General features: G+C 37.6%; 1 protein-coding gene across 1 annotated transcript in view; it reads right to left on the bottom strand.

The window, feature by feature from the left end:
• FAT3 (FAT atypical cadherin 3) overlaps nucleotides 1-26,942 on the bottom strand; it is a gene marked incomplete in the record, with an annotated part of 408,024 nt that overhangs the window by 85,616 nt on the left and 295,466 nt on the right. Inside the window, 5 exon segments of the mRNA XM_072402567.1 lie at nucleotides 2,190-2,400; nucleotides 3,077-3,352; nucleotides 14,360-14,499; nucleotides 23,782-23,850; nucleotides 26,168-26,378. Of these exon segments, the coding sequence (XP_072258668.1) occupies nucleotides 2,190-2,400; nucleotides 3,077-3,352; nucleotides 14,360-14,499; nucleotides 23,782-23,850; nucleotides 26,168-26,378 (907 nt within the window).

Below are 26,942 nucleotides of genomic sequence, written 5' to 3'. Positions count from 1 at the left end.
TAAGAGTTGTGTTGTAGTTTATAGGCATGCCTTGGTGGTAAGAGTTGTGTTGTAGTTTATAGGCATGGTTTGGTGGTAAGAGTTGTGTTGTAGTTGATAGTCATGCCTTGATAGTAAGAGTTGTGTTGTAGTTTATACTCATGCCCTGGAGGGACATAATGATTGCAAGATTCCAGTAGGCAGTAGAACTAAAGCAATTTTTGTGTCCTGCAGGGTAAGACTTGTTACAGGTGGGTGTGATATATAAGGATTCATCCAATTTTGGACCCAGGGTATTTACAGCTCAAGGGTAGGGCTTGTGTCCTAGTCATTTTTTCTACAACCTAACATTTCAATGAAGGTGTAGCTAGGAAGTCAAAACCTTCAGTCACTCTCAACTGGATGCATTTAAAGAAATTACATGTAGTAGACTTGGCTGTGTTTCCTGTTCCACCAGTAAAAAATGGAAGGTGCTTGTTACAGGTGGATATAGTAAAACGACCAAAAGACAACTGGCCATCGATGTTTGCCTTATTACGAAAGCTTAGAATCCAGATGACTAATCCCCACCTGCAGAAGAGGCCATATGATTTAATGCCTAGGTTTTGGATTTGTCCCACTGGAGAGAACCTGCATCAGCATATTCGCAAGCCTCAAACTCAATTGCAGTAAACTGTCAATAGACGTTAAAACCAGTCTCCGGGAAAAAATATGAAACCCTCAACAATTAAGGGATAAGGCAACTCAAAAGTCTGAATAAGTCCTGTCCCTGGATTCATGGGGCATGATCTGGCTACTCTTGTTGCGCTCCTAATCTAAAATAAATAACCCATCTAATGTAAATTTAGATCTAAAGCAATGTAACTGTATTATTTTAGTCCAGAATGCACAAAGAAAACATTATGCCGTCTAAAGCCTAAATACAGCCAAAACTTTGTTTTTTATAGACTTGGGAATCTTTACATCTTTGACATCTGTTTAATATATGAGGGTAGATGTTGTCACCAGGACAGAAATAAACAGAAAGTAATACGATCCTGACAAAGCTTCTCTCTGTCACCCATTTTATCATTACCATTTCTTCAAAGGCCCCCCTTTCTCCTTTCACTGCCCCTAACATTAAGAGTGATTAAAAATGCAAACCTCAGACCAAGCCTTTGTATTCCAACAGCTGGCAGACCTACAGCATTCTTTATTTACAGGTTTTTCTCTGAACCAGCTTAGTATGGTACTACACAAACACTAAGCAGCTGCAAAGATTTCGACAATCCGTCTGTTGATCCATCCATGAGCTTGATGTACAGGACTGACGTCTATGCAGCTGACTAGCAATTGCGCAGGACTATGCTCAGACGGTTCATAAAATGCTGCAAGTCTGCCAGCTGCATAAATAAAAAAACTGATCTAGGTGTTGGAATGGGTAAAGGGGGCCCATGGAGAAATGTTTGTCACTTTATTTACCCTTTAAAATTGAACTTTAGGATAAACAAAACCCCTTTCCACATTTAGCTCCAAAATCTCAGCTTTACTCACCTTAAACTTCGACCTGATTTTTCATTATCCCTGTGTATTTCCAGCGGGGTCCCTCTTTGATTGCCCACACCAACTAGGTGACTTTTTTTTATGATTGTCCATGGGGAGGTCCCTCTTTGAATAAGCTAGAAACCAAGCAGCTATGATCTTAAGAGGGGACAAACCCAAATGTTTGGCCAAATCGGCAGCAATGGATCAGGCACTGGAAAAGGCACTGCAAGGGAGTCTGGACAGCAAATAAAGTAGAAAGCCCCACTATGAACTTTTGCAATTCAGTTAAAGGCGATGTCCCTTCTGCAATAACTGCTTTTACCTGCCTGATTACCACCAAGCTGTCAAATTTTGCTGAGCTGCACATGTGTGTTTGTTGTCAGAAAAAAATGGCAATCGTGGCTACCCATGCACATGCCATTCCGGCACAGCCAAACAAGATGGCCAGTGGAGAATGGTGGCGCCCTGTGACAGAATGGGGATAAGGTGAGTACTTGTGGGATTACTTCTTCTTAATAATCAATATATCCTACTTCAATAAGTAATAAAAAGTTAGAATCAGGGGGATGGAATAGAGGGGGACATGGGAATTTAATATTTTGCATGGCAATGGGCTTTAACTTCACCTATAGCTACTGAAATGTTGGTTCTGAGTAGAATGACCTCTTGAAGAATAATGACCTTACCTGTCTCAATAGAATATATAAGCTCTGCATTTTCTCCTTTGTCTCTGTCCAGGGCAGTAACTTGTAAAACAGCAGAGCCGATAGCAGCCGATTCAAACACTGAGGCCTCGTACAGAGGGCTGGTGAAGTATGGACTGTGGTCATTAGCATCTTCCACTGTAATCATAACACGAGCCAGATTGCGGCGGTATGGGAACTCCTGATCTTTCACCTTTAATAAATAATCATGAAAAGCAATGAATTAATAATAGGCTCAGTACCTCATGGTCATCGAACAGAATTTCAGTAACAGGTCATAGAGGAGTAAAGGGTAGCTGAGATTTCCACCTGGTTTCTGTAGCTTTATTAACAAACTTTCTTTATAAAAATGTACTAAAAAGTGTAACGTTTTATTTAAAGTTTTTTTACACTCGGTGGCAAATCATTATAATAATTATTTCTGTGAAAGTTCTCATACATCCAAGCCCTGACACAACAAATAGTTGTTAGCTAAAATCAGTGGGACTTAGTAACATTTGTTTTTGCCCATCAACATCTGCAAAACCTTTTATCAAGACTAAAGAAACCTAATCTGACAATAAACCTTTCACATGCAAGCTATCCCTGTAGCAAAGAAACCTTTAAATACTTACCTCTGCTACTGAACACAGCCCTAACCCTGAGCAATAGTGGCCCCTGTTGTAGGCTGACAATGGAAAGCCATTGCCTTGTGTTATCAATCTGCTTTTTGCTCATTTTTCAGTTGGCAATAATATTGCCTATTGAGTCTCCCACATAGGCAGTCCAAAGGCCAACTAAAGGAGTGTTAATGGAATCCACAAGTATGATAAAGCATTATGCAAACAAAAAGTAGATTACATACACTTTAAGGTGGCCCCATTTCTTACCATGACGGTGAGAGTGTGATGGGCTTGGGTTTCATGGTCCAATCTTTCTGCTGTGTACAGTGTTCCTGTGTTAGGATCAATGCGGAACTTCTTCATACTCATTGGGTCGATGCTGCTGTGGATAGTGTAACTCAATTTGTGATTCTCATCTTTATCTGTAGCTTTAATTTGTAAAATCTCAGTTTCTGGGAGGACATCTTCTGAGATGGTGGCCTCATAAATAGATTGGGAAAACTCTGGACCGTTATCATTATTATCTAGGACTCGAATAAGAACCTGAAAGGCAAGAAGGAAGAAACTAAATTGTTAAGCAGTAGCAATACCAAAAGCACATCATTAAATTATTGGATGGAAAAATTATTGGATGGAAGCAGTTATTCTGATATATATTTAGTAGAACACACTGATGTTTTCTATCTGACACATGTCTGCTGACTAGGAAATAGGAACATGAAGATAATAATAAGACAATAATTATTAATACACAAAAGACTAGTAGGTTTATGAGATCAACTCACTATTCAATTAATTTTTCATTTCCTATAAAAAAAAGTTCCTTGATATACATTTGCATGCACCACACCTGATTACCTGTCCCTTCCTCTCCCCCACACTCATGCGAGTGCTACTGTATAGAAATTAGTATTGGGTTAAGCTTAAAGTTCAGTTTGAATACTATCCAGGAAAAGGATGAATAGGAAATATTATACGCATTACACATTCGGATCATGCCCCTGATCTTGCAGGTCAATACCAATGGCAAGGATGAAGATATACAGGGCAATCCTGAAAATGATGTGCTTATGATTGTTTGCAATATGGTAAAGGTAAGATAATCTATACATGTTTGCAACAAAAGAGAATTAAACAAATGAGTTGAATGGTAAAAATTGGATGAGCAAAAATGTAACCAGAAAAAAAACATATTTGAATGGTAATTCTAAAAATTAAATAACTTCAATGGAAAGCAGTTACTTATGATGCAAAAAAAGAAAAAGATACATTGCACCTTAGAAACTAAAACTATAGATTTGTTTGATGCACAATTCATAGAAAGGTTCTGTTCCTATTCTGTGTTAGCTTGGCTGATCCCTGTAGGTCTGAACCTCTCCCACATTCACAATGACACTTCAATGACCTCAAACTTCCCCAACCACCAGTGACACTGCTTTCAGTATCAATGCATAAAAGAACACACAGGTCAGAGTATTCAGGGCTTAAATCTTTTGATGTTTGAGCAGTTTTTTTGTTATAAAGAGTTTTCATGTTCACATGCATAAACTCGGATTACTAATTATTTGAATTGGGGCCGAAACTCCCTACAATACAGTTTATATAACCCAAAGGGCTTTAGACTGTAAGCTCCTATGGTGCTGAGACCTATAGGAACAATGTGCAGCATTGTGTATTTCAGTATACTGGCACTATTCTCTTCCATTAGAGCAAATTTCTTGCTGAGTTTTAAAAATATTCTTAGATACACAGTATAGAGTTGCAATTTAACAGATAAAATCATAAGTTTAAAAATTATAAATTTGATTTTGCTTAACTTAACTAGTGTTGCAGTCTGCTGCAAACAGTAGGACACATTTCTGAAGTCTCTTGTCCCCTAATGATTAGACTTGTAACTTTGTTAATTAAAACCTGAGGGTCTGCAACAGGATCTGATCTGTGTGAGACATATGTACAGAGCCAAGAATTACACAAGCACTCACTTTCAGCTAGTTTTTCAATGGTGTAGGGAATAGTTAAAACACTGTCAGTCTACTTTTTGCTGTTCGATTGGAGAGATCTCTTTTCTTTACATACAGTGCCTGGTGTTATGATCTGGGGTACCCATGGGGGCAGTGTTATAATCTGGGGTGCCTGTGGGGGCAGTGTTATAATCTGGGGTACCCATGGGGGCAGTGTTATAATCTGAGGTGCCTGTGGGGGCAGTATTATAATCTTAGTGCTTAGGTCTAGGTTTAGCAATGTTGTATTCCCAAAAATAATGTCAGCTGACTCCCTGAATATACTGAATGACCAGGTTTTTCATTCAATGGGTATTTTCTTCCTTAGTGACAAAAACATATTCCAAGATAACAATGCCAGGATTCATCAGGCTCAATTTATGAAAGAGTGTTTCAGCGAGTTTGAGACATATTTTTTACCCATGGATTGGCCACCACAGACCTGAAACCCATGGAGAATGTTTGAAGTTTGATTTTCCTCAATTGTCCAATCTCCAATCATCAATACAAGATCTCGAGGAAATATAAATGAAACTCTGGATGAAATTAATTGTATTACTATTCTAATTAGAAGTCCGTAGACCATAGACTTTTGAACTTCCACAAAATCATGGTGAATGTGTAGACACTAGAGTATGTAACTTTATTTTGGGCCAAGGTGTATCTATCTATATATATATATAAACATATAAATGCAGATACTTTACATCTGACTTTCACTACATTATCCATACATGAAACACTAAAAAGACCTTAGGTTACATTTAGTGTGCTACATAGTTTATTCTTTCATTTACATGGTTTTGGGACTCCATCCATATGTGCCCTACACAACATAGCCTAATCTATAGCTACAAAATGGAAAAGTCTCTTCCATTCTCAGGTCACACTGTGCTCTTCTCTCATTGATAGTCCATGCACGTTCCAAGTCTGCTGCTTTCATTTCCCACACTTGGAAAAGTTTTTAACAAAAGAACCTTGTGGTCCAGTAATCTCTCAAACAAGGCAAACCATGACTTCATATTTGGGCTGGTAACTAAACAGACACGCTAAAATAGCAACAAAAGATCCCCTAGCACAAAAATCATTGAATAAAAGAAGAAATAAATACAATAAAAGGACAAATACAGACTACAGCAAAGTTCTCTGAGGCTCTTTAAGACTTGCCCGTGACTAATTGTCCTACTTCATTCATAGCGTGAGCATAAGCAGCCCAATGTCCGTAGTTTTTCTTAATAGAAGAGTATTTTACAATATAGGTAAAATGCACAAAACACACTCGGAGATAATTGCTTTGCCAGAGACCTCCGTTGTTCTGCAGCCTGTTAAGACTTTACACAGTAAATGCTTCGCTTTCAATGTAACGGACTGATCAGTTAATTCTAGAACATAACCACACTCCTCTGTGTTTTCTGTTTGGAGAGCGTTTGCACAATTACGTCCCTTAGGCCTGATTATTTTTCTGAAAAAAAATCTTTTCTTTGGCTGGCTCCCCCTTGGGCCACTTAAATTGTAAGGTGTTCCCATATCTTTTGTATATGGGAACTGTTTTCTGTCAACCCCTCCAATACCTCTAATCTTATTTTATGTTGCAGGTTTGCGTGGGATGGTAAAGCATTCGGTACCGGCTTAAAAGTGCTAAAGTATGTCTTCTGTATAGTATTTAAATATTGCAGAGGTGACATTTTATTATTATTTTCATTAAGAGCCCATAGACTTTTGAACTTCTATAATATTTTCTTAATATTATAATGCTTATAGTTAGAATTAGATGTAACACTATTGAAAAGGACATTTAAGTAACTAAACAAAATCTGAATTAATAAATCATGATGTCAAAATATACAATAACAGCAAACATCACTGGTGGTCCACTTAGTTTATATAGGGGAATCAATTATGGCAGATGAGATGATCAAAGGGCCACACATAAAATTAATAAATGTGGAAAGATGTCAGGAACTGCAGACATACTGCAATTAATTGTTTACCTGATCAAAAAACATCTAAAATATAATTACCAAACTATAATTACTATACGTAGCATTCAGTACCTACTAGGTTGTAGTAGGTATTTTTTACCTACAGAATGACATTTTCTATTGGCCCCATTGTCCCCCTTGTTCAGTGTACAGTTTATTCAAGCTACTAAGCTTTCTGTTTTATGAGTTAATACCTGTTACTGGACTGGGATAATACCCTATGGCTCCAAAAATGTCACATAAGGTTGGAAACAGCAGAGCTAGTGATATATGTTAGGATCATGGGCATGTCTAGTACTCATGTGAACGTATAAACAAAGATCTACAAGGTAGATGATATTGGGGCATTCATATTTATAGGTTTAATAATAAATAGTTCACAAAAATTAGGATTTTTTTCCTGGCTAGTTTTGTATGTAATTATTGATGAATGTAATAGTGGATCTGTTATTATAAGGAGGTACATGGTAAAAGTAAAAAAATTGCCAACCTTCATGTTTGGATGAATAGAAAGAGTGATAAAAGAGTACTTAATATTTAAAATTATTGGGAACAAAATCAGTGCCAACCATTTCCAGTGCTAGCCACTTGTAGAATGGCCTAGATACTGACTTCATATATTCTCTGCTGAAGGGTAGAGCCTGGATGGGGGAGTCAATACCAAGAAAGAGGATTGTTCTTAAACATTTCTTCAATTAGGAAAAGCTGTTCCAGGATGGCACCCTTTATATATCACTGTTAAAGACAAGCATTCAGTCTCCTTTTTGTCATCAGACCTGTAATAACTAGGAACCTGAATTTTAATATTGCAGAGGCAAGTTTCTGATGACTGTACTACATCTAGCCTGAACCTCTTCTACCATGACTACAGTTCATTTTCTCAAGCTGGATTTTTTTCCTAAATATGACGTAAAATCAAAACTTTGGTAACATGTGCAAGTGTGAGCTAAGTGAGCAAAGTGTGAATAGTATGTCCACCATTGTGTATAAATGATGTTATTGGTAATGTCTCTCTGTCTGACTTCAGGTCAGTGTCTATGTGTCTCGAAAAGACTCTGGAATGTAGACCTAGCCTAAGTTCTAGAAATTGACTTATCTCTAAATTAAGATGAAGCTGAAGTCCTCCTTCATCCAATTCTAGTGGTGGGTCCAGGCTGCAAATATGGATCATTCATCTTCAATCCCATGGTGGGGCATGTGATGGCACATTCAGGAAAGTTAAAAGGTTAGATTGGATGTCCAATATTGCCCAGAGGCCTTTTGGCAAACATTGGTGGACAACAGAGTTTCTGGCAACTGAAAATTGAAAAACTGGGGAAGGCGGGGGGCTATCACATGGAAGGGGTAGGAGTTCATTCTGATTTGGAAGCTCAATGGACCTAATGAAAAACAGCTCAATTACTTGCAGACTCTTTGAGGCTGAAGTTCATCACTAATGGTTACACTTTTGTGGATAAAACAGGTTCACTTTAGTATTCCAGAGATGTTTTTTATCCAGTCTACAAAACTGACTTTTATGTCCTTATTTTTATTGTGTAGCCTAAACATCATTCAAATAAGCTCTTGTTAACTAGCGCAGAACACGATGCAGAGAGGCACTTGGCGGGTTGAAGAAGGATTTCCTGATAAGAAACGTCCATTCCCGGGCTGGCATCCGGTCGTACATCAAACCATAATTGTGCTGTTTGTCAAAGATGTATGCCTGGAAAAAGCTGAATTAACAGACACAGAACAGGACGAGCAAGAGCAAAGCCAGTCTATTGATAAAGTGGGCAGCTTGGATACCTGCAACCACTTATAAACTAATCAGGAAGATCTCAGCAAAATGAAGATGACCGAGATAGTTCCACTAACAAATTGATGCTTATAAATCACAGCAATAATGCACCAGCTTCAGAGCAAATTAAAGCTTCTTCCAAGTTTGACATTAGTTCAATGTACTTGGATGCATGATCTATTTTCTTTTCATTATGTTAGCTAGGCCAGAGTTCTATTTGCACTTATCCATGTACTATACCAGCCTGCTATATTAATTACAGAGAAAAAGTTTGGATCACTTATGTAATGTAATAATCTCGACCTTGTATTCACATAAGTTTAATACTCTATTACAGTTTTATATTACACAGATGCTGGGCTCTCCTATCCCATACTCTTTATGTAACCATCTTAATTAAGAATTTGCCACCTGCTGGTTGTTACAGTTTAGATGCCTAATACCTGCCCTAGTCATGGAAGCTTAAACAGACTGCTTGACATTAAATCTGTGCCTGAATAACCTAAACTATGCTGCTTGCAATGCAAGGAATACCAATGCAGTGTTTTATTTTGATTGGTCATGATGACATGACTTCTATGGCCTGAAGTGGGAAGAGCAGGCCTTCTCAAACTTTTTAACCCTTTAAATAACAATTAGGTTTTGGGTAACCCCTTCTATAATCGCTATATTTACAGCTTACATTATTAGCATGGTGATCACTGAGAAAAATGCCTTTTATATTGCTGATCAATAGGAAGAATGCCACCATAACAGATACCCAAAATGATAATTTTTGTCAGTTAAACTGATCTAAAAATTGCTCATTGCTCAAGGAACCCCTAGTAATCCCTTGAGGAACCTTAGTGTTCCACAGAACCCTGGTTGAGAAACACTGGGGTAGAGTGTAGGAGAATTGGTGGTGTGAACGTCTGGTTATCTTAGTTGATTAAATTGTGTGGGTAAATTGTTCAGAGAAAGAGATGTAGTTAAATTGGGAATAAATTTAAGAAATTCTTCTTCACCCCATGATTGAAACCAGGAACAAAATGTGTATTTGAGATAAGGAGAGGGACTGAACTGAAGTCCAGGTCATGTTGGAGAAGGTCAACTTAACAATCAAGCAACTAGAATTTTCAGCAATGGCGGCACCCAACATTTTCTAATAACAGTTTACAGGTTTATATAAAAATTGCATGTTTTTGCAGCTCATCAGTCATTAGATATAGTGACTGCATTCATGCAAATAACTCCCTACCTCTATATTAAAGAAACCCCATGAGGGAGATTTCATTACTGGAGAATTATTGATATAGGGATAAAGCAGCCAATGGGTGGGTCAGCCTACTAGAATTCTATAATTAAAATATATTGTTTGGGTGGACCTGGCTTTAAGATAAAAAAAAAAAAAAATAAAGCATGAGAAAAAAGGCAAATAAAATATATTCTGCATGGTGGACATACACACAATTCAGCACCTCTGTACAACATTGGTTTGGATATCAACACATCTTGAAACTAAACCCAAGCTTTACACAGGACATAGTGCCACACAGCTATTTTTGTAGATAATTTAACTTCCTAATTGTCATCTATAAAGCAATAATGTATCCATTGCAATAGTTAAGGATGAATGAAGATATTTAACCTCAGCCTACCCCACATTTAATAATACCAATAAAGAGAAGCAGAGGAGAACAAAGGACTCACTTTACCCGTGCAATGGCTCAGACAAAAAGCTTGTAATGAATCATTAAATGCATATAATAGGCTGCATTAAAAAACAATAATTGACATTATCAGAGTCACAAGCATTTGGATAAAGGTAGAGATGTGGTCAGCAGATATCTCCATACACAATGGTGATCAAGGCTCCTTTTAAAATGTTTATGGTTCTATTTGCAGTTGAAAAGTGTTCACAGCCGGTCAATGGTGAGATAATGTAATGGCAACTTTAGGCAAATTAAAATAAGTAAATCATTTCAGCTACCTAATAATATTGTAAAAAGTCATAAAATCCACATTTTTTCTTGGGGTTAAGTATATAACTATTCCATGCGGCCAAAGTCATATGGATTTATTTTAATTTCTGGATTCTCCTGAAGTCTTTCGCTACATGGTTATTGCATACATTTAGCACAAAAGCCAGGAAAAGGGCTGAGTGAGAATTCTGCATCAATTTCACAGCATCATATAACCACTTCAGAAAAAGAGGCGACAAACACCTTGTATTGCAGACAAACAGTGTATATTGATTCATGGATAGGTTGATATTCACCTTTAAAGGTGCATAGAGCCTGTTAACAGGGGTGCATTAAATCTAAATTTCAGGCAAAAAGCTAAATATAAAAAATGAAAGAGTTTCCATATAATCAGACTGTCTCCTTAGCAGACCCCTCTTGTGGGGTGAGAACAATCAAACAGGTTAGGAAACACTGAACGATTGATATTCTTTCACTAGAAAAAAGTCAACACCTACAGTCTATGCTCCCTTCTTCCCTACTTTATCCACATAAATACGTAAGCTTGGGCAAGAAATTAAAAATTGTGTATGTAAGAACATTTGAACAGGTACATTTCAGTGTCTTTGTCTATATATGTATATTTCATTGTTGGAGAAATGGGGAAATTGGAGAAAAAAGCCCTGTTACTTTGAAGATGACCACCTACACACAGAGACATGGTACAAAAAATGAATGGTAAGCCAGTAAGTCATAGTAAGTCATGGGGAATAGGAGACCAAAGGCATCACCAGTGAGTAGTTCTTTTCCCTTTGCTTGTCTGTTTTTGGCATAACTTCTAAAGTTAAGTGCCCACTATAATCATACATACACGTATATGGGTCAATTTAGATTTAGGTAAAAACCAAGGATCTATCCAGACTGTAGAATAAAACCAAAGCACAAGAATAAAATCCCCACCAACACCTCCATGTTTAACATACAAACTCTGTACAGTGTCCCTAGGAAAAACTGAGTTGCAAGTAGAACAATGCTAATCTCGAGTGCACGTACACAAGGGTACACCTTCTGTTTACCATGTTTGTAGATGAAAAAAAAGTTTCCCTATTACGGCCCCTTTCATCGACTCAGAAATCTCAGCGTACACACTGAAAATGCATTTATTCAAGATATGAGGAATGTTATTCACCTTCTGTCTGAAGGAGAGGTAATCACTTTACCAAACATGGCCTTGAGCAATGATGTATTAAGCAGGAGCGTAGAATAGGCATGCATTTCGTTCAAGCTCTGGGAACATTCATCAATCTCTAAGAACCCTACTCTGGTGATAACTTATACATTAGGAAAGTTGGTTTCTGTAAAATCATGGGTCATGCACCAGAGGTCAACAGAGGAAGATGATCGAGTTACTGATGTAGCTCAGCACAGTCTGAGAGGTAATTAGCAACAAAAGATGTTCTTACGTATTTGCTCAGACAGGAAATAAGGTAGAAACGTAATGACTTCAACATACGTCTACCCATGTAACTGATCTGTCGTTACGATTGCTCGAGAGGGGGGTGTTATGTTTAAACTTGATAGCTCTGGTTGTACAAGATATGTCTATTGATCCCTAATTCACCTGTGACTAATCAGAGGGTATTTACGGGTGTCGTGAGTCATGATGGTTTTTCTGGACAAATGGTAAACCAATCTTTGAAACAATATTATCAGAGTATAATATTATTAATCAGTCACCCGTGAAAAAACACATTTGAATGACTTGTAATTGGAACCATCTGCTGGTGGACAGATTTATGAAGGAGCGGTCATTTGATTGGAAGAGAAGTACAAATGGACAAGATGACATGATTGACTATTCTAGACAAAGGGGGTAAATGTGAGTATATGTGTTGTCCACACATTGGAGTTATAGCTGCTTTAGTAGCCTGAAGAACTTCAAACAATGGACCTGGTGTAATAAAGCTCTGGAGAAGATAGACTATCATAAATGAACCTGGGTGATCCAGCAAACTTGGAATATATTATGTCAAGGATGGAAAATATTTGCCTAACTGCCCATAGAAATTGATTTATAAGAAATATATTCCAGGTTTGCTGGATCACCCATGTTCTTCCGTTTTATTCTCCTCCAGTCTTGGAGAGTTTTAATAAAATGAGACCAGTGTGAGAGTTTAGGCTAACTTATACTAAGCAGAGATATTCCAACACAATGGGGGAATTTACTAAAATAATTTAGGCAGTTCACTTGGCAAGGAGAATCATCAACTTGTATGGCATAATCACTTTGCAAAGAATACCCAATTACATGTGAAATAGCCTATACAGGGAAATGCAGATTTTTCCATGCATATGATTGGCTGGTTCTAGCTTCATATATTTTTCTAGAGACCCCATCCACTAAAAATACTTGCAGATGGATAATTCACTTTGTTATGTGAACAGCCTGTATTCCTTTACTAAATGAACCTCAATCATCAGGTGATCACAAGAATGAAATTTCCTACAAAGTTGCCTGTTCCAAATTTCCTAAAATGGAGTTTCTAAAATGTTTAATGTCTAAAAAGTTTTTTCTTATTAAGGGAATATTACACACTTACTAGTCTTACCATATCATTCTTCAAAGTCTTATTTAACTTAAACAGAACTCCACATACTTTGCTACTGACAATCCAACTTTTGTATTTTCTCTTTTGTGCAGTGAATATATTTTTATTTCAGAGTTTCTAGGATGGATTATATGATTCACTTGTCACTGAGCGATATCACCACCTTTCATCTGTACCATTACATTTGAGGGATTTTAAAGAATAAATCTGCACAAGGCTGATTGGTTAGAGCTTGACTTACGGGTCAATAGGCAATGAGATGAAGGTGAGGAGCTGAAGAAAAAGTTTTCAATAAACTCATTGGCTTCCTAAAACTTTTTTCAGAGCTGACAACTTGAAAATGTGTGAAAAGTGTTAGAGAACAAAAGTCCTAAAACAGATCTATATAAAACTAATTTAAAAAACACTGAAGTCTCTTGTATACATGTAAAGTCCAGTACATGTAATGATTTGATTATATTTACAATGAAATGCCCTAAAATAAAACAGAATTCTTTTCACAGTAAAGTTGCTGTTTCTAGCCCTCATAGCACAATGTTCTAAGCTGACACTGAATAAACGGCACATTCCTCATCCACTCTTCCTTCTAGATCTTAGTACCAAGTATATTTGACGAGATATATACTATTGTGTGACATAAATCTGGCTTTAAAGAGAACCTGTGGCCAGGCCATATGCTCAAAAAACACTAAATGAGCTTTTAAAAAAATGACCTCTGTAATTGCAGGCACTGTGGAGGAAATTATTGTTGAAGATCACAGCCAAGTTTAGTTAAAGTTGATATCTAAACAGCCTACAGAACCTGCTGTTTGTTTTACCTTGTTGCCAGAATAAAGAAAAGAAGAGTGGAGATGAAGGGTGAGCGAGAATGCCTCCGGGAACTCTGGGAACCCTTCTGTTTGTGATCACCGGGGCACTAGAGGTTAAATGGGGACAAGTATCCCCATTCAAAACCTCTAGTGCTCCCTGATTGGTTGAGGAAAGCTTGGTTCTTATGTAATTGTGGAGAATATGTATATATATATATATATATATATATATATATATATTTATACATACATACATATACTGTATTTACAACTATTTTTACAAAAGTTTCCTTTGAAATTACATAGTTTCTAAATAAATGATAACCCTATCCAAAGCGCACAGTTTATGAGTTAATTTTAGGTAAAAGATGAGAAATGTTCCTTCAAGGTTTATTACAATTTCTTGATACAGGTGTATTATCAGAGATGTTACCTGAGTGCTTGCAACATTTGTCCCATCTGTGACCTCCACTGTCATATTGTAGCTTGAACGGAATTCAGCATCCAGAGGCTTGGCAATCACAATTGTCCCAACTCCTTTTTCAATATCAAAAGTGCTGTCCACATTTCCACCTGTTACAGAAAAGAAACATTCAGTCAATGTCAAGAAAAGGCACCCTGATTATTTCTGGAATTCCATAACGATTAAATACTTTTTAAAATAATCCCAATTTTTCATTTAAAATAGCATCATTGGCTTTTTATTTTTATTTTATTTCTGGAAATAAACTGTATGTGTAATAACATTTTGGGAAAGATTGGTAAAAATAATAAATCAAATATTTAGAATTCTTTAAATGTAGATTTTGGTGCTTGTTTAGGATGTATACATCGATGACTGCTTTGAAATTCTGTTCTGGTTGTTGGTAATATAAGTCTATAAAAAGACTGGATCAATGCACTTCATGGACAGCATTTACAAAAAAGTCCAAGTCATTCCTCTATTAGTGAATTTTCATGACAATGTATATAATGTAAACGATAGCATGAAAAATAGATCTTGATATGGTCATTATGACATATCTGTTACAAGAAGTCATTTGGGCCACTTCTTCTTACTTTTGCATAACTCAGCTTGGAGATATTGTCACCTGGTTCTGCTCCCAACAACTTGCAGCATCACTCGTGTTTAAACAGGGATTTTCCTACTTTCATGGTTGCATTCTCCATAATTAAAATATTTGCGATTCCTTAATAAATCTCTTTGTAGACTTTGGAGAAGGTCAGATATGCAAGTACAATCCACCCGCCATGAGGCTGCAGTGCCGGGTACTGCAAAGTGCTATTTAAGGTTATGGTCAGCCCTGCAAACCTTGCACATTCATGCCAATGAGGAAGGAGAGGGATTGCCTAATCACTGCTGGGCCTGGATCTAAAAACCAATAAGCATGACATCAGAGATATAGGAAATGCCCCAGCTAAAAATATTATATATTTTTTTAAATCCACATTTCACAGGCTTTATATGTTTTTTGTGTGAGCTAAAAGGAGCACATGTGTTCACTTTTAATCTATTTATTATAACCCAAAGGGTTAGTCTGTACAAATCTGGTTAGTTTTGCACACCTCCATATCTATTAATTCTATATGTAGCTTTCTCATAATGCTACATTTCTGTTTTAGGCTTAGTAAGGATCGTATACAAAGGCCACATCCTACAAATGTTGGAGCCTCTGCAGCTCTACACAATGCCATGCTCAAATGCAATTGATAAGAGTGGAATGTTCTGGATGTCAGATGATACAGCTTGACTCCATTAACTGCATGGTAACACAGCATTTCACAGTGTTCCGTTCCAAATCTCACGACTCCTCATGGCAAACAATGAAAGAGCCGGTCCTATCTGTCAGCATCTAGTTAGTAGGGATTGAAACAATTGATAGGAAAATTTCTCTTTACACAAGGGAGATTCTGTGCTGTGAATGCAAGCCAAGCGATGTAAAGAAATTCCCAACAATTCGTTGTTTCTTCATGCAGAATATGGCCACAAACCATTGTATATACCAGGAAAATATAGCAGTGTGACTCTTTTGCTGGTATTACACATAACAGTACAATTATTCAATAAAGCTTTTGTTCCAAGGAAACATATATTTAAGTTACTAACTGCATTAAATGGGCAGATTGAATAAAAGACCAAAGAACCAATCACATCTGGCAGAAAATCCAACCAAAGTTAACTAAATCAGTCTTTCCTTTGATGTTGATTTTTTTAAAATAGAAGATCTTTGAACCAGTCCAATCTATGATTTACATTCTGCCATACTTCTTTGGACCTGTTTCTTCTGTTGAGGTACATATGGTTTTAACTTCATAGAACAGAGCCCTGTATTTAGGAAGAATGTAAATGGAGGGAGAATCCGGCATCCCTTCTTCTCCAGAAGCAGGGCTCAGCTTGGAAACATAGGCACTTGATACATTTTCAGACTTAAGGATCTGTTTTGTCCCCTAGTTTATATTCACAGGCAAAATGTCAACACTAAAATTGTGGAAATATGTTATAAAACAAGCGTGCACTTTTACAATTGAAAGTAGTATCTGGATGCCCACATAAGGCATGGAGTAACAGGTTCTCTTTAAATTACTGTCCCAAAGGCCTTTATGAGTCCCTTTGCTTAAAACATAAGAGAAGACCATGAGCAAAACTGTTATTCAAGCTTACAACAAACATTTGCTATCTTTTACTACTTGACTGCACCACAAAAGGGTCATTCCTGTCATTTTATTGGAGCAGCAATGTTTTTTTTTGCCCTGGTTCAAACCTCCACAACAAAGAAGTGAGGCCAGGCACAGGTTGGATACAAGTGGCCCATCTCACTTATTGCCCGATATACAAATGAGTACGATTCATATTAAGTGCATGCAGCTCTTTGCAGTTCTGCAGAGGACAACAGAAAATTTGACCTTGGCTTCCCTGTATTCTGACAGCAAAATTGTAGTACTGTTCAAACCTTCTTTTACTGAATCATAAGTGGCTGTGTGCTCTCTGGGAGGACAGTGACATATGTGGCGATCTCGTAGACTTTTATAACAGTTTCACGGATAACAGCCGCTGGGTTCCTGCACTAAGAGGTGAAGAGATTTGGACTGGTATGTGACAGTAATACTAATAATGCCACACCCTGGAAAACCAACTCCAGACACAAATGGTTACACTAAACAAAAATGTTCTGAATCAACAAGTTTATATGATGTCTTCAGCTCATAAATGCTTGCAGTTCTAGTAATCTTATTGCTGGCAATTTCCAATTCTAGTGATCCAGGTGCTGGAAATTTCCAAACGGCAACAGGATTGTTGTGCCTTTTGGCACATGGACTTTATAGACTTGTAGGCCAATGTAATATTGAATTGTTACCATCAACAGGATTGTTTTGCCTTTTTTCTAGACCTAGTGAAAAGTTTATCATCATACCAAGACGTAAGGGTTTGGAATTTCAGAATATGGACAGTTTGACACAGTTAAAATTTCTAGATGTCCCTATGACTCTTCCAGGAGTTCAGGTCACCTCTAGCAGGACAGGATGACAGCTGTACTTGAAAATATAATTTCCCGTTATTTCACCTACTTTTCTTCAGTTCTGATGAGTTCCGGAAACTTTTACATTTTTATGGATTCATTCTAATAAAAAACTCGTTTACATAAGCAGACCTTCCATTTACAGTTAGTGGCCCTCTGATGTCACTTTTTAATGTCGTTTGTCGTTGGAAAATAAAACATGCTTATCCACTTCCACGCTACAGACTTCAATTTTCCCAAAATACAACATTAAAATGCTGCCAAACTTCATATTTTTTTGTGTCTTGGAGGGGAATAGCATCAGCTGCAGAAGCAAAATAAATAAATCTATGCCAGTCTGTAAGCCGCAAACAACCTTGGATTAAAGATTTATAAAGATTATTTCATTCCAAGGCGATGATCTCAAATCAAGTAACAGTAGTTACAGGAGCGGTCTTCTAAAAGGAAAGTGAACAGATGTGGGAGTGACATATCACTGTATATTCATAAAAGAAATTCTATCATTTTGTTCTATCATGATGTCAGTGTGGTATACAGACATATTTTAACAAAACTTTGAAGTAATGGCAACATGTAGGCTAAGAAGAAAATTTTCAAGGACAATATTTAAAGTTGAAAAGGGTCCAAAAGCCTCTTAATAGCCACAAAAGATAGAAGTATACTTTCCTAAACATCAAAGATTTTGCAGAGAGTGAAGCTGTAGAAGTCTCCCAGCAGGCGCTTCCACTACAGATTGCCTGTAGAAAACTAAGACGAATCACCTTGCACAGAAGGAAGAGCAGAAGTCATTGGTTTTCATCATTTAAAATCAGAAGTTGCATCATGCTGGGTCCACAGATTTTGAAGTTATTCACATTCTGAAGGTTTAACTAGAGGTTTGACATTGTCCATCAGTTGGGTTTGCTGAACACTCTAGTAAGCGGTTATGGTTCTCTTATCTCTTGCAGAAGATTCATGGTCTTCTGCTGTCCTTCAGAAACAAATTGACCGCTATGGCCGGTAAACATTTCCATTTGAGTTGTAAAGTTGTGACTTTATGTACACAGGCTGCTATATGTGCAATCATCCACAAATGTGCGTGCCAAAAGTGCATCTGCATGGACGAACAAGACTTGGAGTAAATTGGTGCTTAGTGCCCTGTGCCCTGACCACGTCTTCTAAATCTTGCATGCCCTGACCTCGGCTTGTCTCTGACCATGTTGTCTACCTGTTACCTGTCCTGACCCTAGCATGTCTTCAACTACATCCCCTGTTTGATGCCTGCCCTGACTGTAAGCAATATTGGACTTGTTCCGGTGGCCATTTTTGCACTAAAGTCACCTGTTCCTGTTTGCCCCAGGGGGTGAGCACCTAGGGGGCACAACTTGGTGTCATTCTGCAGAAAAGTTGTCTGGCAACCCCTGGGAGTAAAAGTCCAAAACCTTTTTCAGGATGCTTTGGAAAAAACCAGTTGTGACATCTCAGATAATCACGAGCAACCTGCCATGAAGCAAATCCTTAACAAAAATGCTGGGGAGGTGACACTACTAGCATTTATGTTAACATCACTAATGACCATATAATGTAAATATAATAATGTAATTTAATTGGGTGTTATACAAAAATATTTACTAAAAACCTAAATCTCGTCTGGGCATTGGCAAATCAATTTCAGGTTATGAAAGTTTGAACTGCTATGACAATATTGGCACTACCATAACTCTTCTACTTCAAAACATGTTAGCTTTTTGGCTGTTATTTTGGCCTCATAGCTTCAAAGCTTTCAGAGTCACCAACCTAGAACAAGTGAGTGGACCAGGATAGCAGAGAGTAAGGGTAATCAGCCCTTAATATATTTTTCATGGATCCATGACTCAATGTACTGGTACGGGCAACAATGGAAGCCTCAATGTGATATCAATGGTCACGTTTGGTGTAAGGCCTTGAATCCTGCATTATCCAAGTCAAACCTGGAAAAGTAGCAATCCTTTTAGGGTTTGCAGACATCATGCCCTGTTCAGAGTCAATATCTGGTGACACCAACAAAATTAATTTAGGCAAGGCAAATTGTCCATGGGTTTTACATTTTAGTGAGAGAGTCCTAATCACAATGGGGCTTTGTTAAATATTCCAAGAGAACTGCTGATCTGCATTATATTTGTGCATCCGACAAGAGCTGTGTGAAGCAAAACAAATAATCACAACAATTTTCTTTCTTGTTCCTTTTCTATTCATCTCACAAATGTCACTTTCAAAGCTGTCATACACACAAAGCGTCCATAATTCCACACCAGCCCACCACCATTCTTGACATTTCATTTAGGTGGTAGGGATACCAAAGTACCCGGGAAAGGCAGATAGATTACAAGCTTTTTAAATTTTACGCTAAGGAACCTATGGCATCTTCCAATTAACGTTTTAATTGATTTGCCTGGGAAATGATGCAAAAAAAAAAAAAAATTGACTGTAAAAATCGTTTGAAGAATGGTGTTTCAAGGAAAGGCTTTAATTGAAAGCCTTGGGAGAGCCCAGTATTTTTCAAAGAGAATACTTTGTTCTGTTAATTAGAAGCGAAAAAGTAAAATAAGCATAAAAATTTCAATGGTACAGGCGAAGATGAAAAGCGAGAGCTTAAAGTACAGAATGACGGGAAAAAAAAATCACCTTTCAAGTTGTTTGGCTGCAGCAAAACAAAATAAAAGGTACCTTTGTGTTGCTGACAGCGTTTTTATATGACAGTTTTAGAATATATCAGCAAGAAGAAGGATAAAAAAAAAGAAAACATTCTGGCTCATTTAAAGGGGATCCAAAATATTTCCTCATTATTTTTTTTTTTGTTTTTTTTTTTTTTAAATCATGCTACACTGTTGTAGACAGGCCTTAACAGCAGAAAATTAGATTACATGCATATAGGAATGAGAGAGGGACAAATACTACCATCCCTCATAGCTGTTTTAAACAGCAGAAACTGTTGATGCTAGGTTTTTTGTTTTAAGCAAGCCTAGCATGCACCCAGAATTAAAGGTTTATTTGTAAAATAAGGATAAAATCTAAAAATGAATCCAAGCACCGAAAAGTACATTAAAATGGGCTCTGTAGCCTGACATCCAGAACTGTCCATGGTAAGAGCTGGCAAATACACTCAAACTTATATTAAAGGTAAGGTGTTATTTGCACATTCAATGGCTGGTGTTTTCATCTCCTTTGATTTGCATACTCAACACCCTTTTCATCCATTGGAGACCCATTCCTGCCCAACAAAAATTCTTGTAAAAACTCTGGGATAGAACCTATACAGTGCTAAGGACCCTCCCCTGAGGTACTCATCACTGCATTTTGGAAGGCATAAGTAAGAGTCTCACTTTCTGCTTTGCCTAAAAGTATTGGGATTTTGGGGGTGCCAGCAAATAGAAGGTCATTACAAGCTCTGGAGGCTGATTGCCAACCAGTGGACATTAAACCTAATTTAGAATGGACAAAGTAGAGACAGACAATGCAGAACAGACATCAATACATAAATCGAAGTTTCTGGTATAAAAATCATTCAATCTGCCCATTACCAGCCCTCTTGCACGAATTGAGCCAACACTGTGCATAGGTTATAGCAATGTTTTTGTAGACTTCAATTCAACTTAAATATTCACTTTTTCTATTTTGTAAGAGTAGAAAATAGATTTCCATCAGAAAAAAAGCACCTGTTGTGTGGTTATGATAAGAAGTAAGACCAAAGGGTACACATACGAAGCAATGAAATGAATAAACCTTCCCCATCAAGTAGTTTTTCCCCTTGGTACCCAGTGTCCCTGTTCGGGCAGAGGTGCCTATATATGTAGCTATCTTGAGACTCACTGATGTATTCTCGGTAGGATTCTGTTATATTGTATTTCAGAAGAGATACTTTAGTTTTATTAAACACATGGACAAGAAAAAAGCAAAGACACAAGCTACAGAAAAAGAAATGCACTTGGCAAAATTTGCAAGAGCAGTAAGGCCATAATTACCATAAGGCACACGTGGGCCGGTGCCAAGTCGGAAAAGCTTTTAGCAGCAAAAATAAGAGGAAGTGCGCTGGGGGTTTAGGAAGGAGTCACAGAATTCTCTAACATGCAACCTTTTCCACTATCTTTGCAAACAGAATTGTCTAACGGGAGCGGCTTATAAAGCAGACAGCTTGCTGCCTTCAATAGTACATAATAATTATGTGGCTGGTAATGAAAGTGATGGAGGCTGTGCAAATGGACACCGTCATTCAAACATACTTAAGAGCCTGTGTCAATGGGCTTTGGGATTGTGTAGGTGGCATAAATTTGAGACACTTCTGGGATTATTCATAATTTATTGGCAGATGCATTGGATCTCCTTCTGACCTCCATTGATTGGCTTCCAGCAGGTTTTGCATTCTGAAGGATATGTATGGGAATGCACAGCCCGTCTCATGTACCGTATTTTTTGCCATATAAGACGCACTTTTTCTTCCCCAAAACTGGGGGGAAAAGTTAGTGCGTCCTATACGACAAATGCGCTAAAAAAAATAATTAAAATATTATACTCACCCGATACCCGATCCTGCGTGTGTCTCTGGCTGCAGCGTGTCTCTCTTCTCCTCTGCCAGCATCGTGTTTTCTCCTGTCTGTAAAGCAAAGCGAAAGAAGCCGAAACAGCGCCACCTGCTGTTCCTTGTCCTAACTGCCGTACAATAGAAAAAAAGCACAGAGTGATCAGAAGGGGAATTTGAATGACAGAGTGATCAGAACGGGAATTTGAAAGGTACAGAGTGATCAGAAAGGGAATTTGAATGGCACATGAGTGATCAGAAGGGGAATACCAGTATGAACAGCACATGAGTGATCAGAAGGGGAATAATCTTTCAGAATCTTTTTTTCTAGATTTTCCTCCTTTAAAATTGGGTGCGTCTTATATTCCGGAGCCTCTTATACGGCGAAAAATACGGTACATTTTAAACATGAAATGAATTTAAAGGAACCAGATACAAATGGCTTTATATATAATTTTCATTCTTGAATTTTTAATAAAAATTATCCTTGCCTCTCAGGTGTTGCTGTTTGACTTATTAAGTAACATTCTCTACATTTCAGAGAAGAAATGGTGGCTCAATATCTGAGCATAAGGCACTCAACAAGGCTCCTGACTGACTGCTGATCGCAGACACCAATACAATTTTCATCAAAGGTAATGTCAGGGTTACATTGGAGACAGTTTTACCTTTTCACAATGGCCCTAAAAAAGATTTAGTTTTTAGGCAGAGCTGAAGCAGGTAACAAAAGGTGGCCTACATATGTACTTGGTGAATACAAGTGGGTAGTCTATATGATCTTATGTAAAGCCCACTGACACAAAGATGCCACAAATAACTTTTATGATCTGTAAATACCCTGCCCTCCATTGTTTTCAGCATAAGTATACATGGATAAACCAAGAAAGGAGAACCATGCCAAACAAGATCTGGGTCAGGTAGTCTTTAGGACAGAGAAGAATTCCCAACTTGGTGACAACACAGACCTGTTAGGGCCAAATGTATTAATTGAGAATTATAACACAGGGTTAGTGGACAGGGTGGCATGTGTACCTCTTTCACCAAATCGAGCCCTAACATTGAGGGTGGTGGACATAACTTTTCCTTCCTGTAGTTGCTGGAAATTTGCTTAAAGCGGACCTATCACCAAAATTGGGTAGATAACTCTTTTATATTACGTAAAAATTATCTTTTTTAAAGGGGAAGCCCTTCCCCTTCTGTCTTTACCTCTGCAACAGTAAAGACTGAACGGTAGTGCAGAGCCTCCTGGGATACTTCGGACTTTGGGAGGCTTTGGGCTGCTCCTTCTGGGCATGCCTGATCTGGCACATGTACAGAGGAGGCTTTTTTCTTCAACAGGAAAAAAATGCAAATCTGACACGTGTAAGGAGATCAGCACTTTTTTTTTCCATTTACAGTAGACTACGTCACTTGATCTCACGCCTGTATAGTTTGAGATCAAGTGATGTACGCAGAAGAAGATGGCAGCGCCCGCCAGTTCCTTGGCGCTGGGAAGAAGCAGTATTCATGGACGGATTCATGGCTACATATGGAAGGAACGGGTGCTATGCAGAAGTAAAAGTAAATTGTATTTTTTTTTGAAAGTTCTCCCCAGTGGGATCACAGACAGCTCAATAAAGCTGGCATACATAGGCAACTAACTAGAAAAACACCTTTAACTAATATATTGTTTAGGAGAAAACACACACATTATGGTTAGAATCGTGTTATTTACCCTGAAAAACATTGTAGAAAATAAAATGAAATAAACAGATCAGGATAAAGTAGCAGTGACACAGCACATGTAGTTTGCACCAGTAATACCTTCTGAAGTGCAGTTCTGCCCGCAAGCTGTCTGCAGAATATAGAACATCTCCCGGGCAAGCTTGCCACCTTGAAGCAGGGCAATCAGCAGAAAAGAGGCAGAAGAAGCAGACGCAGAGAGAAGAGAAAGAGGTAAGTCAAACGAGTCATTAGTGCACTAAATTAGACAACATGAAAGAGAAAGGTGAAACAGAACACAAAGATTTAGGAGATTAGCGGAAGCGTAGCAAACAAAATACTTAGCTGCTGGAAGAATTAGTAAAGTTCAACATTAAGAAAAGTTATACATTGTTACAACAATGAATGGTGAGTATTGCATTATTCAGCATTTGAAAAACATTTTAACAGGCAGAACAGAATTTAGCTACTGCTGGGTGATACCTGTAAACAAGAACCTGCTATTACTAATATTATTATTATAATAATGGTAAAATAAAACTGGTTTACGTTGAGTTTAACGAGTAATATGAATGTATGATATTTCATTATTATAACAATGTTTTTTTTGTTGATTGATTCTCATTTTTCCTTTACTTATTTATTTTACTGTCTTAACCTAAAGCAGCTTTGGCAATTTGTATCTGTATTGACTGACACAATCCATAAACTCTGATATAAGCTTTACCAATTTAATGTCTTTTCAAAAGCTGTAATCATTTCTTCCTATAAGCTCCATGTTTAGGGACTTTTTGGGGTGACAACGGTCTCTTGACTGTGTTCTTGTATTGTCATCCTTGTTGCACTGTATGAGATTACAGGTTGTTGTCCCATCACACATTGCCCAGGCAGGATCCACCTCCAACACTTTCTAACTATACCCAACTTTTGGTTGGGTACAGAAGCTTTTTCTAAACAGGGTTCTTCAAGAAGTATCTAGGGTTTTCTTGGTGGAGTGATGGGATTATCTCCCATTCTGGTGCTTACACAGTCCTGGAACTAATATATGCAACACAGCTTTTTTTATGGATTCAACACTGCTGACACCTGTAATCTATTTAGATATCCAACATATTACACAGCGCTGTACAATAAATAGGGGTAGCAAATGACAGACAGTTACAGACAGTGAAACAGGAGGAGAAGAGGACCCCGCCCCGAGGAGCTTACAATCTAGACTACCAATGTAAAGGGGCACTAAATAACATCCATTGTAAAAGGAGACTTCTCCATTGACCACTATATAAAGGGTTCACTAACTGCTTATCTAACAATAATAGTACAATTTACACTGCTTGTGTTTCTTTTTTTTTGTCTGTTCTAATATTATTTGCTAATTTCATTATATTGAAAATAATTTTAGGACATAGCACACAAAAGTATTCAAACCCACTCTGGTTGTCAGTATTCTTGGTATATCACATTCTTCATCTTACTAATCACACTAATGCACTATTATAAAATAATTTTAGGTAGTTCTTCAAGATCTATACATTTTTTTTTTGTTTTTCTATGGTTAACACTTTAGGAAAGGATAGTCATTCTCAAGAAAGGGTTCAATGGAATCCTAGGATCTCGAAGTTGCAAGGGATTCCATGAGTTTTGGTTGAGTGACCTCCCATGTGATGGCGACCTCATAGTCTTGTGGCCATTGCCACTTGGTAACTTGACGCCAAAGCTCTTTTTAGCTATCTGACATTCTTTCCACTGACCACCAGTGTGAAATGTATTTATTCACTGACCTTCTATGGCCCCTAATAGAGAAATGGCAAAAATGTGTGTGGACCCAGGTCCCCAAAGTCTCTAGTTGGATACCCTCGCACTAGCGGGCAAACGGCACAGCTAAAGAATGTATTTAGATATCAGTCACCCTTTATCATTAAAATATAAGAAGTTTGTGTTTGCTAGTGATAAATGGAGCTCAGATTTGAAAAAAGTCAAACATACTTGGCATCTGGTCGGGATTTTTCAACTGGAGTCGCTGTAGAAAGCAACCTGAAGGTGGTGACTTTACACTGAAACGGGGATATGAGCACGCTGTTATATATATATGTGGGTCTCTCTTAACAGGGTACAGTCCAGCTGCAAGGATGTAATAACTTCTACAGTTTTTAGGGATTAGGGAAAGATTCAGACTGATGATAGCTTGCCACAGGAGTCTTAAATGCTATAAGAAACTGGTAGGTGGTTCAATTGATTGATGACCACATAAAACCAAACCATCAACTTAGAAAGGACCCTTATATGCAAGCTGAGCTCATATTGTCTGGTTTACTGCCTTCTCTTCCTCTCTTTAGCTGCTACAAATATGTAACTGATCAATGAGTACACAGGAACATGAAAGAACTTTAAAATGATGACGTGAAAGATGTATTCAATCTGTAGTCAATTATCAGAACCAAGAAAAATTACCAGACTTTGATTCCTAACTTTCAAGTGATCATCTTACCTTCTACATCAAACCACAAAGGTATATTTGAAGGCTGAACGGTGACCACTCCGACAATTTCTGTCACTTTGTCACTTTCCATGATGGTGAAATTGTAATATGGCTCGTCAAAGGTGAGAGGGGTCGGTGAGGGTGGAGGTTTCTTAATCCATTCAATATGCAGACGGGCAGTAGAAGACTTTTGTGGCCGACCATTATCTACGGCTTTAATCTGCAAGAAAAAGAAACACATTTGCATTCTTTTCAACACGTACAGATTTAAAGTCACTTATTTGTTAATTGAATACGCCTCACTTCTGCCATATATTAAACAGACCAGTCAGTCTACACAGTTTCACTGTTTATTAATAGATTTGCTTCCAAGGAATGTTTCAGTCAATGTCATATTAACTGCTTCATAAACAGACCCCTGAATATAAGCATGTCGAACACAAACAAAAACCTTGGCCTGCAAAAAGGAAAAAAACTGTTCAATTGTTATTCTTAATTAATTATTCTGACAATACAATAAATTATGGTATATTTACATTGTTTTCAATATTTTAATTGAACCTACATAACTAAATACTGTACGTAATCCATCCTGCACATATCGGGCCTAATTTAATATTTATTATTTTTAAACAATATTTATATAGCGCCAACATATTACGCAGCGCTTTAATTTTTTGCAAATGACAGACAGATACAGACAACACAGGAGGAAGCGAGGATCCTGCCCAGAAGAGCTTACAATCTAGGAGGTGAGAGAAGTACCAGACAATAGGAGGGGGGG

The sequence above is a fragment of the Pyxicephalus adspersus genome, chromosome 1, assembly GCF_032062135.1.
Source record: "Pyxicephalus adspersus chromosome 1, UCB_Pads_2.0, whole genome shotgun sequence".
Classification (NCBI taxonomy): domain Eukaryota; kingdom Metazoa; phylum Chordata; class Amphibia; order Anura; family Pyxicephalidae; genus Pyxicephalus; species Pyxicephalus adspersus.
Note: the sequence above shows the minus strand (reverse complement) of the source record. Positions and strands in the feature narration are given on the sequence as shown.